Source organism: Drosophila kikkawai, chromosome 3L (assembly GCF_030179895.1).
Source record: "Drosophila kikkawai strain 14028-0561.14 chromosome 3L, DkikHiC1v2, whole genome shotgun sequence".
NCBI lineage: Eukaryota > Metazoa > Arthropoda > Insecta > Diptera > Drosophilidae > Drosophila > Drosophila kikkawai.
Window position 1 is genome coordinate 19,319,500 of NC_091730.1, and position 15,644 is coordinate 19,335,143.

Below are 15,644 nucleotides of genomic sequence, written 5' to 3' on the forward strand. Positions count from 1 at the left end.
CCATAAATCGTGACAATATGCAATAAATTTTTCAACGAATTTTTGGCACATTTTTAACTATGTTTGCCAAATAAAATATTACGAGTATAACTTAAACTGCTTAATACGACTTTAATTGCTTTTCTGAAAGAGTTTATACATTTAACCACTTTAAACTAGTTTAAAATATTGCTATTTAAATAAAATATTCCTCAATGGTAACATATGTAAGTAATTGTATTAGATAGACTGCTGCTTCTGTGGTAACTTGTGAATATTTGCGGATTTTTACAAAAGTTAAGATATTCTCTGGAAGAATCAATATTTTCTGTTATATATGTAACCATCATTAAAAGTCTAGATCTTAAAACAAATTAGTGTATAATGCAGCAGCTAAGGCACGTCTAATTAAGTTTAAAAATTCGTTAAAGTTTAATAACTGTCAACAATTATGCCACATCCTATGGTTAATAATTGCTGCCAAAAATAAGAGCTTTATTTGCATTTATTGACAAAGCTAAAAAAAAAATTAAAAAGAAATAAAATGGTGATATATCCCTTATGAAATTCTTGTAAATCATTTAAAAATAACACCAAAATGGCTTAAATCGCTGATAATTATATATAAAAATCCCCATGATCCCCAAGTAAAGACAACTGGTAGTGTTTTTTGTTAAGAATCACATTTTACTCGCAACTAAACTTTATTTACAATAGGAATAGCTTTTTTTCTAACCATCCAAATCACTCGTCAGAGCCTCCAAGAGTCCAGTTTTCCGGATTACCAACCGGCATTGTAGACAACGGGAGCAGCGGCGGCATATGTAGAGTGAACCACAGGAGCAGCGGCAGCATAGGTAGAGTGGACAACAGGACTGGCGGCATAGCTGGTGTGAACCACAGGAGCGGCAGCGGCATAGCTGACCACCGGAGTGGACTTAACCACAGGAGCCACGATATCCTCCACGACATGCGCCGAGCTGTGGACTACCGACTGGCTCTGGTGGGAGACTGAGGTGGGAACACTGTTCACCACGGCGCCCACTTTGGCCAAAACCTGCTCCTGGACATAGGTAGTGGCAGGAGCGGAGTAAACCACAGGAGACTCATAGAGATGGCCAGGACGAGCGACAGCTACGGCAAGGAGAGCAGACAACACCACCTGGGGGATAATGAGGAAATTTATAATTTTATCTATAAATATCTTCCCGGAGGGATCGAATTTTCCATTAATTTTCCTTTTTCGTTCACTTACCAATTTGAACATGTTGAAGGATTTTTGTTTCTTGGTCTGTGTTGTGCTGCTGAAGCGAACAAAGTTGACTGATAATAACACAACCAAAATTGGTGTCTTATATATGCTTAAAAAAATGTATTTTTCATTGCGTGGCGTTCACGGCGCCGCTGCAAAAGCCGCAAAGTGTGGTTTAATTAAAACATTTACGAGCCGGTGGCCAGTGCTCAGTCAAAACGAAATGAAATGAGTTGTATAAATCTGCCCTCGCTCGGACAATAAAACATGAGACTTGCAATTGGTCACTCCGAGACTCTAAATCTGAAACCAAAAGCTCACGCACTGCACGCTGACCCTGACTCACGCCCTCAAAGTGCAAGTAATGCAGCTGCAGAGGAGTCCCCCAGCCCCTAATGGCACTCAAGAGGGCCTAATGGCTGTGGATTGCTTCCAAATATACACAGAGAAAATGGTTTATTTATATTAAATAATAGTATAATGGTATTTAGTCCGTAAATAATGGGATATATCTCAAACATATTCCACATAAAAAAAAAATTAACTAAACAAAGCTTTAATTACAAAGAGTAGTGTTTTAGTTTTCGACTCCTATTTCTCATTATAGAGCCAGTTGTCTGTAATTGATATGTTTATTTTCCTGTGTACTCGCAGCTCTTGGCTCGCTTGTCTCCGCTGAGCCGTCCACCGACGCTAATTGCTTATTGATCGCTGGCCAGAATCTGATATGGGTTCAACTTCAACTCGAATTGTGCGTCAAAGTGGGAAGGTCACATCTTGGTTTGGCTGTCGTATAAAAAGATTACTGCTGCCGGGCAATCGACAACAGTTCTCGCAAGAAGCTCAATCCGAACACTCAGTCTCTCCCATCAGTCAATACAGACCAAACTTATTTCCAAAATGTTCAAGTTGGTGGTATTGTCTGCTCTGCTCGCCGTAGCCGCTGCCCGTCCCGGTCACCTGCTGGAGTCCTCCCCGCTGGTCTATGCCGCCCCGGCCACGACCATCGTCCAGGAGCCCGTTCTGGCCAAAGTTGGAGCCGTGGTGAAGAGCGTGCCCACTGCCGTGAGCCACCAGAGCCAGTCGGTGGTGCACAGCTCGGCGCATATCGTGGAGGATGTCGTGGCTCCTGTGGTTAAGTCCACCCCAGTGGTCAGCTATGCCGCTGCCGCTCCTGTGGTCCACACCAGCTATGCTGCCGCTGCTCCCGTTGTCCACTCCACCTATGCCGCCGCCGCTCCCGTTGTCCACTCTACCTATGCCGCTGCTGCTCCCGTCTTGGCCAGCACCTATGCCGCCGTGGCTCCCGTCGCTCATGTGGCTGCCTCCTCGCCGCTGACCTACACCGCCACCGGTGTGTGGTAGAGCGTTTCCAGTACGACTCCCAGTCCTAATCCCACTCCTACAACCCCTGCCAGGTGACCAGGATGCATCGCTGGACGGTTTTGTGATACGAATTTTAAATAAATACATGTTTTGCCTCGAAAACTTTGCAAAGGTGTTTGGATTTTCTTTCAGCTTGACTTTCAGGCCATTACTCTTTATTGGGGATAAAGATTGAGATTACCTAAGGAATTTATATATATTTTTCAATAGGTTTGAACATTAAATTTAAAAAAGTATAATTGAGGATAGTTAATTATGATTGAGGATAGTTAAGTCTAATGGCTTTAAGAATTCTCAGACCAGAAATGAATAGTTTCTTTTAATTAGTCTTATTTTATAAATTCCTCTAGTTTACAATTACATTAAATAGATTCATTAATTTCTCTCTAAATTAGTTTTATTTTCAGGGTATTAACAGCTTCAGTGAGACTCTATTTCTACCTAGTTCTGTGATCAGAATTTAAAATGATTCTCTGTATAAACTGCCAGGTGGTCTTGACTAGCTTTCTATGCAAAAAGTGTCCTGGTTCATTGCCCCCTAGCACGTACTTACTTCCTGTTGCAGCTGCTCCTTGGGAAAACACTGGACATATGCCGAGAACACACGCACACCTCACATGCAAGGGTGCCAAATAGGCATCCTGCTGGGATTCTTGGTTAATGAACTCTGGTTTTCACAGAATAATTTGTTTGGATATAAACAATGTTTGACAATTTATTTAATAAAATAACCTGGTAGAACACAAACTAGACTCTAATCTGAAATATTCTCTGTGCGATAGGTGGCTAGTCCAGGTATATTTACATCGATTCTGTCAGCCAAGTTCGCTATGGGCGCCAGAATGGCTTTCAGGAAATCTCCTGGAAACTGCCACTCCTTCGAGGTTTTGTTTACCTCTCGCTTTTCGATCTCATGACGATTGTGGACAAATCCGCAGCTGCTAAAGAAGCCCAGCCAAAGGCTAAACAATATCTAGGAAAGAACATTTTTTTTATATATTTTAACTATTTATTGCTATTTAATGACTGCTTCTCACCACTTTCCATAGGAAATTCATTTCGTTCTGTCTGCTCTTATTAAGTTTTTCAAATGTACTGATTGCAGCGATAAGAAAAAGGCTGCTTTTATAGAAAAAAAAAAGTTTAGTTATAGGGACTCATGCACTCGTTGCACAGGTGCACTCAAATTCTATCGAATCAAAAGTTAAGTTAGCTCCAGGTTTTTTAGAAAGAAGGTAACTTTATTTATAAGACAGACTTTTGGACAGGTGTTAGGCTGAAATAAAGTGACACCCTATGTACTTAGAGATCAAATTTACAAAGAGCTTAGATTTAAAGAGATTCCATTTACATTTCAACGACTGATTTTCTTACTTGGTAAACTCTGATTATTTTATGTTTAAAGATAATCATTTGGTTTACTTAAGCAATTTCTTGGAAACCAAGTAAGGATTTCTTGCTTTACCGACCTTGGTTTGAGTCGGAAATTGGATTCCATTGACTTCCAATTAGAAGTATAACCCTTGGTTCTCCTGCTTCCCCCGAAAAATAAGATACAAGAAAATAAATGCCAGGTGAGTACGTGCGACTAATGAGTCCGCATTGGCTTCGAGTGAGTTGTGAAATGAAACCAAAAGTGCGAGTGCGAGGCCGAAAATAAGTGAAATAATGAGTAGGAGCGGTGGAGAATTGGCCGCGAATAATAATCTGGTTTATGGCCAAGACTCGGAGACTCGGAGACTTGGAGAGTCGGAGACAGCGGCCAGAATCCGTTCAGGCACGTTCGACTTATGGCTTATTGTATCCGCCTCAATGGCCGAGAGCCTCGTGATGGTGCGTGTGCAGAGTTACCTGTGTGTTACCTGTGTGTGGGAGCTGCGAAAGTGAAGTTCACGTATAAAAGCCGTTGACAGTCCCTCAGCTCAACACATTCGAAGTCTGTCTCCCTTTGCAGCGACACAAGTCGAAGAAGTAACCATTACCAAAATGTTCAAATTGGTAAGGATCTCAGGATTACTAATCTCCACTTGTTTGGATTATTATAACCCTTTCTCCACCCGCAGTTCGTTCTCGCCGCTCTCCTGGCCGTCGCCGCCGCCAAGCCCGGTCACCTGGCCGCCGCTCCTCTGGTCTACAGTGCTCCTGCTGCCACCACTATCGTTCAGGAGCCCGTCCTTGCCAAAGTCGGAGCCGTGGTCAAGAGTGTGCCCACCGCTGTGAGCCACCAGAGCTTGACCCAGGTGCACAGCACTCCCGTCGTCGAGGATGTTGTGGCTCCCGTGGTTAAGACCACTGCCGTCCACTCTGCTCCCGTCGTGGCCGCCGCTCCCATTGTGAAGACCGTCGCACCTGTTGCTTACTCTGCTCCCCTGGCCTACTCCGCCCCCTCGGTGGCTGCCTACTCTGCGTATCCTTCCTACACCGCCCCTCTGACTTACTCCGCCCCCCTGGCCTACTCCTCGCCGGTGGCCTATGCCGCTCCTGCTCCCCTGCTGCACCACGCTCCCCTCACCTACGCCGCCAGCGCCTGGTAAATAACCCATAAACGAGAACGAAAGAATTTGAGCGAAAAAAATACAAAACGAATAAAAGTTAACTAAATGTGAATGCCAAAATAATGTGGTTCTTTGTATAATGGAATAAAGGGAAGGGAGCTACTTAATGGAACAGTTTAAAAAACAATATCTTTTTTAGGACTTGAATTTAAATAAAAGGTAAAAATAAACAAATATAAATAATGAGATCCTAAATTGCTAAATCACCAATTCAAGAACTTTAGATATTCTTTGGAAAATAAACAGAATGTTTTCAATTAAAATTATGTTGAAATATTAATGAGTTTATCAATAATTTTTAATCGACATTTTTAAATGATAATTTTTTAACAAATCGAAGTTTAAACAAATTATAACTAATAAAAAAAAGTATACTGGTGACCGTTTTTATTAGATTAATAAAACTACATATGGATATTAATATCTCTTAAGAATTGAATTTTTTAAAATTTTAATGATGGATGGACCCTTATAAATTGAGATAATTGGTACATTTTTATTCAGCTCGGCTTTTGATGCTGATTAAGAATATATATGACGAAATACTTTTGACGAAAACAAAAAAATAATCTTTAATTTGTAGTTCAGAAAGTTCTTTTTTCCTTTATTATTGCTTAAAATATATTTATTTTGTAATAAATGATACATTTATATCTGAATTATTGAGAATATCACGGAATACGTTTTTGGTTTTATTGTGACGTTAGATTCTGACCTTTAATATGAAATTTCATAAGCTTCGACTTCAAATATTGCAAAATAAGTAAAAAGGTTCACAGCATAAAAGCAGCATGAGATTAAGGTTTCCCCACGGATAGCTCTACTTTTTCAGGTAGATGCTAGGATAGCTAGCTCCGCTCCAGACCTCGGGTCCGTACCATCCAGCACTGCTTCCAGCATATCCCAAAGGAGCATAGGAAATGGAGGTGGCTGGAGCATAGGCCGTCTTCAGCAGAGGAGTGTGATCCACAATGGGACGCCAATAAGGACGCTTTTCATGCACCACAGTGGAGCTCTGATGGGAAACGGCGGCAGGCAGGGCCAGATGTTCATATCCAACGACACTGGGGGCATACTCCACGGTCTCATATGTGGGCAAGTAGCTGGGACGAGCCTGGATCAGGACAGCCAACAATCCGCAAACAAGAAATACCTATGAGAAAAGGAGAGATGTTAAAGAAAATTGCTATAAATATTTTTGGAGGCAACTCACAACTTTGAACATCTTCGCTGGGTGAACTCTGCAACTATGTTTGGCAGTTGAAGAAGTCACCGGGGTTTTATACAGGCCCCGAACCAAGGGAATTAGCTTCTTTACGTTAGAATTGGCACAAACAATCGAGCCATCATCTAAAATGTTGTCTGTGTTTTTTTTTTGCCCAGCAGCTGGTGTTTTTTTGCGTTTTTCCTTTAGCGAATTCCCAGGCCCAGATGGCTCATTAGTGACCCATTTGGGCGGAACTGAGCGAGCCAAGTCGAGGCTGTTGTTCAGGCCGAAAGACTGAACGGAGCCCAGTCAAGCCACCCACAAAAATGCTACCTGGCAAAGCTTGGCACCCACACCCGCAGTCAATCCAGTTTCGGCTTGGATTCCTGGTTTATTTCTTCTACTTGACTGGCACGGAAAATGTGGGACAGCCATTAGCATAACTAGCAGCCAAAAAACTGTTTTTTTCCAGCATTTTTCCTGCCTCTTGACCCCGCCTGACTGGGTTTTCCTCAACTATTTTTGGGCGCCACCAACGCAACAAGCATCAAACGCCACATGTTGTCGAGTTTGGTGGCTCCTAACTTTGATTTTAATTAACCATACACGCCAAGAGACTCCCAGCCTATTTGACGCGACCTTGGCTCTAATTTAATTAAGAAGAAAAACACAGAAACAGAAGCATAAGCAAAGAAAAAGCCCACAATGAGCTTGTTCAGAAGCGAGAGATATAACAAGACGCTGACAGGGCCCGAAACGATTTAATCATTGACCAAGTTGCTCTTATTGTTGCTGCAGAATGCCATTGTTACTGGATTTGGTCCACTTTGGCTTCTGGCCAAGCACAACTCCGACTTGAACGTGTAAATCACTTGGGTGTTTAGCAGTAGTTGGCATAAATCTTTGACTGGCACTTACCGCCGAGCTAAAGAAAATATAAAAAAAACAAGAAAGGAAGCTAACTTCGGCTAGCCGAAGTTGAAATACCCTTGCAGTAAGTAAAAAAATAAAAAATAGTTTAAGAGTTTAAGTTTAAGTAAGGATTGCGGTTAGTTTCAGTAAATTTTATTTTTTTCGAAATTCACGTACTAAGCCCCCACACCACGACAAGGTCTCAATCCACGAGGGGGAAATTATAGCTAAATATGAAATATATTGGAAAATTTGTTAATATTTTCAATTTTTTTTATATATTTACAATACTATATTTACAATAAATTCTACTTATAGCCATAATTTGTTAAATAACTTAAGTATACACTCTTACAAGCTATATTTAAAAAAAATACCATCATGATGGCTATAAGGTGTTTTATATGTAAGGGCAACAGCTTCTGTAACTCGAGAGTCAGAAAATATCCAATCAATTTGGGTTTGGTGTTTTGTCGTTGCAGAATTATTCAATGACAAAAGATTATGTCCATTCAAAAATTCCTCCAAAACATCGCTCGCTGAGGATCTGCAGATATTAAAATCTCCTAATATTACCACTTTATTATTATCCATTCTGCGTACTTTTTCAACTTCAGATTTAATTTCATTTCGAAATCTTGCAATAGGAAATCCGGGACTCCTATACACAATTATAAATGACGTGTCAAGATATTTAAAAACAATCGATTGATAGGTTGCTCTGGGACTTGGCGATTTCTTTGTCTCAAAAAGAAATTGCACATTTGACGAAATACTTTGTTTAGCATATATGAGTATTCCGTTTTTCCCAATACCATTTAACCGATTGTTATCAATTCTTCTGATAATGTCGAAATCCCTTAAGTTGTACTCTTCCTGGGGAAGAGTCCAGGTTTCAACAAAACATAAAAAGTTTGCAGAACAAATAATGTTGTCATTGGCAATGTCTTCGCGATGAGCGCGAAGAGACTCAATGTTGTGATAATACATGGAGATGGCATTATCCCCATTGATCAATAATTCATACTGCGTAGTCAAGGCCTTTTCACCTCTTAAGCTTTCTAGCTCTGCTTGGACATTTGTAGCTCCAAATCTAGTTGGAGGAACAAAGTCTCCTAAAAGGAAAAGACCCGATGCGCTTGTTGCTCTGCTGCAACCTACGTAAAGCGAAGCTCGCTTAATGCCCCTTTTAAGGTGCACTGCGACTTTGCTGTAGGTTGCTCCTTGGCTTTTATGTATAGTTATAGCCTCAGCAGGAACAACAGGGAATTGTTTTCGATCAACCGAAGAATGTCCTGAGCTTCCGCATTGGAATACTCGAGCTGTTTTTTCAATTGGAGTCCAATCTGGATGATCATTTCTCCGAACTTTTGACCTGGCCATGGCACCAACTGTAGGATCTGAAAACTTAATCCAAAGTTTTGTTACTAACCTAACGTTGTTTACCATGCAGTTGTCAATCTGCATTAATTGGCCTGTTGCCCCATTTACCAGTCCATCATTTGTATCTATATTGACGGTAACCATATACTTTGCTGTTGTTTTTAGATGCAGAATATATGGCAGTCCCTGGGTTTCGGACGTTTTCATATTTTGGGCATTTCTGAGAGTTGTTTCTTTATTTCTTACTGACATATTAGCTGATTTCACAGTATCTATGGCAGTTGAAACAAACTCTTCTGTGGCGATTTGAGCGAGCTTTAAGGCGTTGTACTGATTAACCTCGTCATTGGAAGCAAATAAGTGGATTGCGTCATCCGGAACGTCGTTTGGCGTGACAACTCTTTGCCTAAAAAGCACCACATCTGCATCTGTCATGTTAGCTTCTGACATGTTATTCAAAGCCAAAGCAAATGCATGATCGTCCCGTTGCCTCATTATTTCTGTTAGCTCGAAATACCTAAAATTACTCCACAGGTTTGTGCCAGCCAGAATGTTATACGGATTTGAGATATTCTCTAGGAATATCCACCGATCTCCTACTGGGCACAGCTGCTTCAGATCTCCAAACACTATAATAGACTTACCGCCAAAAACTACGTCTTGGCTTCTAAAAATTTGTCGAAGTCTTTGATCTAAATATCCTAGCGTTTTAGATCCGACCATCGAGATTTCATCGATGATAATTAATTGGAGGTCTATTAGCTTGCAATGCATTGTGTTTATGGAGTCATTGCTTAAAGGTCTTAAAGGACCTGATGTTTGATTCACTGGAAGTGAGAAAACGGAATGAAGTGTAAGTCCTCCAATTCCAAAAGCTGCTTTTCCAGTAGGAGCACAAAGTAAGACCTTTGCAGAATCCGTTGCTCCCGGTAGCTTATTAGCTCGCCAAGTTATAGACTGATATATAGTTGAAATCAGTCTGCTTTTGCCAACTCCAGCACCTCCCCCAACATATTCATAAAATGTTTTTTTGGCTGCTATATTATGCATTACGTGGGCATAATACTGACGTTGCTTTGCGTTAAGCGACCTGGACAGCGAGCAAAGGTTATCATCAGAAACTAACGGGGGAAGTCTAATTAGTTGAAGTTCGCCATCTTCTGTGTTATTTACAGCATTGTCATCTTGGAGTATATTAACGTTTTGTCCGACGTTTGGTACCGCCAAGGCCCTAAATTCTTCATCTAGATATTGAGAGGCAGGTTCCTGAGGTAGAAGCCCATTATCTTCTCTTTCAAAATTTTGCAAATCTTGAAGAACTCTCTCTAGTTCCATATCATCAAACACATCATATTGCTCTTTGTTGCGCTTAATGATTTCATGATTATTTCTGAATGTCATTTCATTGTCATTCGAAAGAAGTTCAGTCTCTTCATTTCTCCATGGGAAGAAAAGCATTACGTGCTCTCTGAAATAATCAGAAGGGGAAGAGTTTATGCTAAAGCGAACCCATCTAAGAATTAAGGCATGCTTGCGTCTTTTGACACTCCCAGTTCCATCTAGCAGTTGGTAGCTTTGGTTAGAAATGGGATTTTGTTCATTTAGTTCCAAGTCGATCGCTTCATCATAATCTTCGTTGGACGGTTCTGATGGTGCGTTTACCTTGGAAAATTTGTACCAAGCTGCAAATTCTGCAAGGCATATCGATTCTAAGTCTCCATGCCTCTGTACGTACCGATCAAGCAAGTTTTGCTCGAAAATGTCAGTTGAGTTCCCAGGAAGCTGCTCTAATTCTCTATTAGATCGCACTATCCGAACTCTTTTATCTGGATGGCAAGTGTTTACAAAAATATTTCCTTCACTTGCCTCAGACATGTGTAAGCCTAAAATGTTGTAGGCTGCTTCTTGGGCTGATATTTCCGTAGCATTAATAAATTTGCTCCCGAGATGCTGCAACTTTCTTTTTACTGAAATATTTCCATGGCTTATTTCAGTCATGGCTTCTCGAAGCAGTTGCGACACCCCACGGTTCGATTTGTTTATGTAGTTAATTATATAACTACAACAGGCAAATGCATCTAAGATAAACTGTATATCCATGTTTGCCCTATGTAGGCCCAGGATATCCCTGTTATAAGCATTTACCAACCTATCGGAAAATTTGCGGCGAAGAAATACCTGAGGCTTTTTCAAGCTTGATCGGATGGCGAACTTGTACTCTTCAAAACTTATCTGTAGATGGGTAAGAAAGTTTTCAAAATTATTAAAGACGGCTGCTTCTTCATCGGAAGTTGACTTTAAAAGCTCTTTAATTTTTTTAAACATTTCTTTAAAATGTTCAACATTGGGTTCGTTGTCTTCTAACGGAAACAAAACCATTGTTTCAGGCATTGGAGGGTATGGCATTTGAAACCTGCAGAATTCCTGGCCACGCAGTTCTCTTAAACACGAAGAACTATGTTTATGCCGCTGATATTGAATTACTTCTTGCAATTCAGGATCGTCCCCTGTGGTTGTAATAAAACGATCAATGAAACTCACCACTTGATCGGAATTTTCTGGTCCTTCTAGCTTTGGAGCGCCAGAAAACCAATACATTCCATGAGAGTGGGGCGATCCTCTGTGCTGGAATTCTATCCTCCAATAATAATGGACCAGAGTAAACTCGCCAAAAATTTCGGAGCTTTTGAACAATTTAATTAATTGTCGAAACCTAAAGTCAAAGTATCGGGAGCATGTTACTGGGTCAGATCTTATTAATCTAGCTTTTTCGGCTGTAGAAAGAGATGCCGCTTCGTCTTCTGTAATATTTCTATTATCCAATAGACGAGAAAGAGTCACCAAAAGTTCATTCCATTTGGATTCCGCTGCGGAAAAAGTTATAAAAAAAGTAGGCAGCCCAAATTGCCTTATCATAGCTATGACTTTTTTTTTCTCAGCTTCCCAGTGAGCTGGAGCGGATCGAAGACCTTTTAGAATGTGATATCCGTCGTCATGCTGTACAAGGTTGTCAACAAACGAACTATCCATCACATTGGCAGCAGTTACGGAACCTGATTTTTTACGAAGGGCAATGGAGATTGAATTTTGAATTCGCTGCATTTCGTAAAATTTGTACATATAAAGTACCTTAGGTACTACTGCACAACGACGATCGTAAAAACGAATTTGCGATCTTGCTTTTTTTGCGTAGGTGGTTTTTGCTTTGAAAACAGCACCGCAAGAGATTGTTGGGAACGAAAGTTCTTCTGCATCTTCATCGAGGGTTAAATTAGTTGGCAGGCGCCCTTCTCCGGGGGCCAAAGCTATACGTTGAAGAGCAGTGTCATTATTTTCTAAAAGGGTTTCATGACCGCCTGGATTTAAATCTTCTTCTGGTCGATTTAATTGAGAATTGGGTAGTTGGCGTAATAGCTGTTCCACCTCCTCTCGGTCGGCTTCATCTGCGATAAAAGGGATTTCTTCTCGATCTCCCATTTGAGTAAGCCAACTCCCATTAAAAGCAATATTGTGCTTTCTGTAAAGCTCAGTGTTAACTAAATAACGAACAGCTTCAAGGACCCGAGCGGGTCGAATTGTTTCTGTCATGAAATTATGAGAATATTCTAGCTTCCTCTTAAGGTGAACCTGTATGACATGAGTCGAATCAAAGGAACGAGGAAGCGCGTTTACAGTATCAGGTACCGAAATCGGAACATTTACTACTGCACCTCTAATTCCACATTGCCTTTCATATCCTAGGGAGATAATGCGCATAAAAGGAATTCGTGGAGAAATAAGGCGCTCCTCAAGACATGTTAAATTTTTAAGGCACTCGGGGATATCTGGGAAGTCAAAGCCTTTAGAGAGGCAAAGGGAAGGTAATTTACCCTTTGAAACACTCTGACGACATGTGCTGCAAAACTGATATTTGCCGGACGGACTTGGAAATTTCCTACTTAAATAAAATGCGTTGTCAACATCTAAAGCAGGATACTTAGCAGATATAGAAATTTTGTTTAAACCACTTACCTGCGATGGAAACCATGTTCCTCCACAGCATACACAGCATTCAGTTGGTCCATCCTTGATATTCCGTCGATATTGTTCCCTCGCAGTGGCTCGGTTCCTTTGGCGTTGGCGTTCCCGTTGATCCTGTCTTTCATCCATGGAAAGTTCGGCTCTAGAAGCAATATTCCGCTGAGACTGCCTTGCAGATTCAGCCTGGCGATTTTGGGAAATAGACCTGTATGTGAGGAGCCGCTCCTCAGCCATTTCCTGAATTTGCTGCTCCCGAAGTCTCCTCTGAAGTCTGGTGTTCCGATGATGCATTGTGTTCCTTTGTTGTTCCCGTGCCCGAGTTATTGGGTTGTTCCTCGTGATTCTGTGGACCTCGGCGTCTCGTGCTCTCTCGGCCCTCCTATTTTCCTCTTGTGCCCTCCGGTTAGAGCGAGAGAGGGTGTTTTGAACCTGTTGTCGTCGTCGCTCCTCCGAGTCCTGTCTGGCGAGTGCATGCGCTGCAGCATCCCGTGCACGTTCTGGCCCGCGGTTTTCCTCGAGCGATCTCCAGGTAGCCCGAGCCGCAGTATCCTGCGACTGCTGTCGTCGTCGCTCCTCAGAGTTCTGTCTGGCGAGTGCATGCGCTGCAGCATCCCGTGCACGTTCTGGCCCGCGGTTTTCCTCTAGCGATCTCCAGGTAGCGTGATCCGCAGTATTTTGCGACTGCTGTCGTCGTCGCTCCTCAGAGTTCTGCCTGGCGAGTGCATGCGCTGCAGCATCCCGTGAACGTTCTGGCCCGCGGTTTTCCTCGAGCGATCTCCAGGTAGCGTGATCCGCAGTATTTTGCGACTGCTGTCGTCGTCGCTCCTCCGAGTCCTGTCTGGCGAGTGCATGCGCTGCAGCATCCCGTGCACGTTCTGGCCCGCGGTTTTCCTCGAGCGATCTCCAGGTAGCCCGAGCCGCTGTATCCTGCGACTGCTGTCGTCGTCGCTCCTCAGAGTTCTGCCTGGCGAGTGCATGCGCTGCAGCATCCCGTGCACGTTCTGGCCCGCGGTTTTCCTCGAGCGATCTCCAGGTAGCGTGATCCGCAGTATTTTGCGACTGCTGTCGTCGTCGCTCCTCAGAGTTCTGCCTGGCGAGTGCATGCGCTGCAGCATCCCGTGCACGTTCTGGCCCGCGGTTTTCCTCGAGCGATCTCCAGGTAGCGTGATCCGCAGTATTTTGCGACTGCTGTCGTCGTCGCTCCTCAGAGTTCTGCCTGGCGAGTGCATGCGCTGCAGCATCCCGTGCACGTTCTGGACCGCGGTTTTCCTCGAGCGATCTCCAGGTAGCCCGAGCCGCAGTATCCTGCGACTGCTGTCGTCGTCGCTCCTCAGAGTTCTGCCTGGCGAGTGCATGAGATGCTGCATCATTTAATCGTTCCCGCGCTCGGACTCGTTCACTACGCCTTCTCTGAGAGCGTACTGCGGTATCTCGAGCGCGAGCCTCCTGTGCAACCTCCGGATTCACTGAGCGGACAAAGGCATTGTGCTCGGCATTTCGGGCTCTAATTTGCGTAGCATTTCGAGCGTATTGAGCGCGACTTCTCCTAAGTGCGGCTTGGCGACGCTGCTCCTGAGATAAAGAAGATGTGCGTGGCATTTTCTTTTCGTTCCTGTTAAAAAATGGTTAGATAATATGGTTAAATGTATGTTTCTAAAATCTGAAATGTATTAAGATCGATTTTGTGCTCCGGGCCTCCATGTCCTTACTTAATATTGTTCTCATTATATTTCGATTTCCACCGTAGATTCTTTTAGGGGGTTCAGCTTGTGAGATTTAAAACGCCGCTATAAACTTAACGGCGTTTTAAAACTCAAACAAACTATACGCTGAAAAAGCTAATCCCTCTAACGATGGTATCCACAGGAAATCGAAATATATTGAGGCAAATTTTTCAAAACATGCCCAAACCAAAACTTGCTAAAATTGTGGCCAAATTTAACAATTTAAAAACAAAATGTATAACTTACCAAAAATAGTTGTACACTTTTATATATATAGAGATATATATATACACACACACACACACACTATTTGTCTTTACACTGATTAAAAGTATACATTCACACAATATAAAAATACTCGATGCACTGGTATATGTTGTCACTGTCACTGTCGTGATAATACTAATCCGCGGATTATAAATGTGCGCAAATAAATAGGCACCTTATATTACCTGTTAACAACCTTTAGGGTTAACCCTTTTGACTCTACTTCAGGTATATATCAGGTAATACGATTGGTTATGCAATTGTGCAACATTGAACACGTGTTATGTTGCTAACAGGTATCAAATTATGATTTAAGGGTTATGCGAGGGCTGCATTTATACCTGATACCTGTTTGCTTATGCAATTGTGCAACATTGATCACGTGTTATGTTGCTAACAGGTATCAGGTTATGATTTAAGGGTTATGCGAGCGCTGCATTTATACCTGACACCAACTTCAGCATGTATCCCTCGAATGTTACCGTTTCTTAACTTAATAACAGGTGACAGATATATGTATATCGGGTCTGAAATATTAACCTTTGCGATAACCTTTTAATTTTATTGGAGAGTCTGCAATTCAGCAGAGGCTAAGAGAAGTCAATTGCCAATTGCAGAATTGGTCAGATATATCTTACATCAGCTATATATGTAAATTCAAAACATATTAGTAATATAAAAAATGTGAAGCCCATATATGAAATACTAAAAAAGTATTAATTTATATTCAAAATATTAATACGCCCTTTATAAAATATAGTTGTCGGATTTTCATAATATCAATATTAAAATTTTAGAATCCTAAAAATGCCATACTCGAAGAATGTGAAATATGTTGATAATTGTCGAAGTTCGACTTTTTTCTTGTAATTCTTCGATCGTTCCTATGGCAGCTATAATATATAGTCGTCCGATTTTCATAAAACTAAATATTACATTTTAAAATAATACAAAATGGC

At 41.8% G+C, this 15,644-nt stretch overlaps 4 protein-coding genes and 1 long non-coding RNA gene across 5 annotated transcripts; 2 read left to right on the forward strand and 3 right to left on the reverse strand.

Annotated features, from left to right (window-relative positions):
• Positions 1-723: 723 nt before the first annotated feature.
• Positions 724-1,298, reverse strand: LOC108084434 (cuticle protein LPCP-23). The gene is made up of 2 exons (XM_017180642.2): positions 1,235-1,298; positions 724-1,141 (listed from the first exon to the last, which is right to left on the reverse strand). The coding sequence occupies exons 1-2, from the start codon at positions 1,244-1,246 to the stop codon at positions 761-763; spliced, it is 393 nt and encodes a 130-aa protein (XP_017036131.1). The 5' UTR covers positions 1,247-1,298; the 3' UTR covers positions 724-760.
• A 739-nt stretch (positions 1,299-2,037) lies between these two features.
• On the forward strand, positions 2,038-2,710 carry LOC108084438 (larval/pupal cuticle protein H1C). The gene has a single exon (XM_017180647.3). The coding sequence runs from the start codon at positions 2,132-2,134 to the stop codon at positions 2,594-2,596; it is 465 nt and encodes a 154-aa protein (XP_017036136.1). The 5' UTR covers positions 2,038-2,131; the 3' UTR covers positions 2,597-2,710.
• A 592-nt stretch (positions 2,711-3,302) lies between these two features.
• LOC138928578 (uncharacterized) lies at positions 3,303-3,768 on the reverse strand. Its single transcript, XR_011444987.1, has 2 exons — positions 3,655-3,768; positions 3,303-3,590 (listed from the first exon to the last, which is right to left on the reverse strand). It is a non-coding gene; the product is annotated as an uncharacterized lncRNA (long non-coding RNA).
• Positions 3,769-4,523: 755 nt separating this feature from the next.
• LOC108084433 (cuticle protein 38) lies at positions 4,524-5,212 on the forward strand. Its single transcript, XM_017180641.3, has 2 exons — positions 4,524-4,615; positions 4,681-5,212. The coding sequence occupies exons 1-2, from the start codon at positions 4,604-4,606 to the stop codon at positions 5,149-5,151; spliced, it is 483 nt and encodes a 160-aa protein (XP_017036130.1). The 5' UTR covers positions 4,524-4,603; the 3' UTR covers positions 5,152-5,212.
• Positions 5,213-5,963: 751 nt separating this feature from the next.
• On the reverse strand, positions 5,964-6,509 carry LOC108084385 (uncharacterized). The gene is made up of 2 exons (XM_017180577.2): positions 6,386-6,509; positions 5,964-6,325 (listed from the first exon to the last, which is right to left on the reverse strand). The coding sequence occupies exons 1-2, from the start codon at positions 6,395-6,397 to the stop codon at positions 5,993-5,995; spliced, it is 345 nt and encodes a 114-aa protein (XP_017036066.1). The 5' UTR covers positions 6,398-6,509; the 3' UTR covers positions 5,964-5,992.
• Positions 6,510-15,644: the final 9,135 nt, after the last annotated feature.

Coding starts and splice junctions, on each gene's coding strand:
- LOC108084438 (XM_017180647.3), top strand. CDS start 2,132: ATGTTCAAGTTGGTGGTATTGTCTGCTCTGCTCGCCGTAGCCGCTGCC.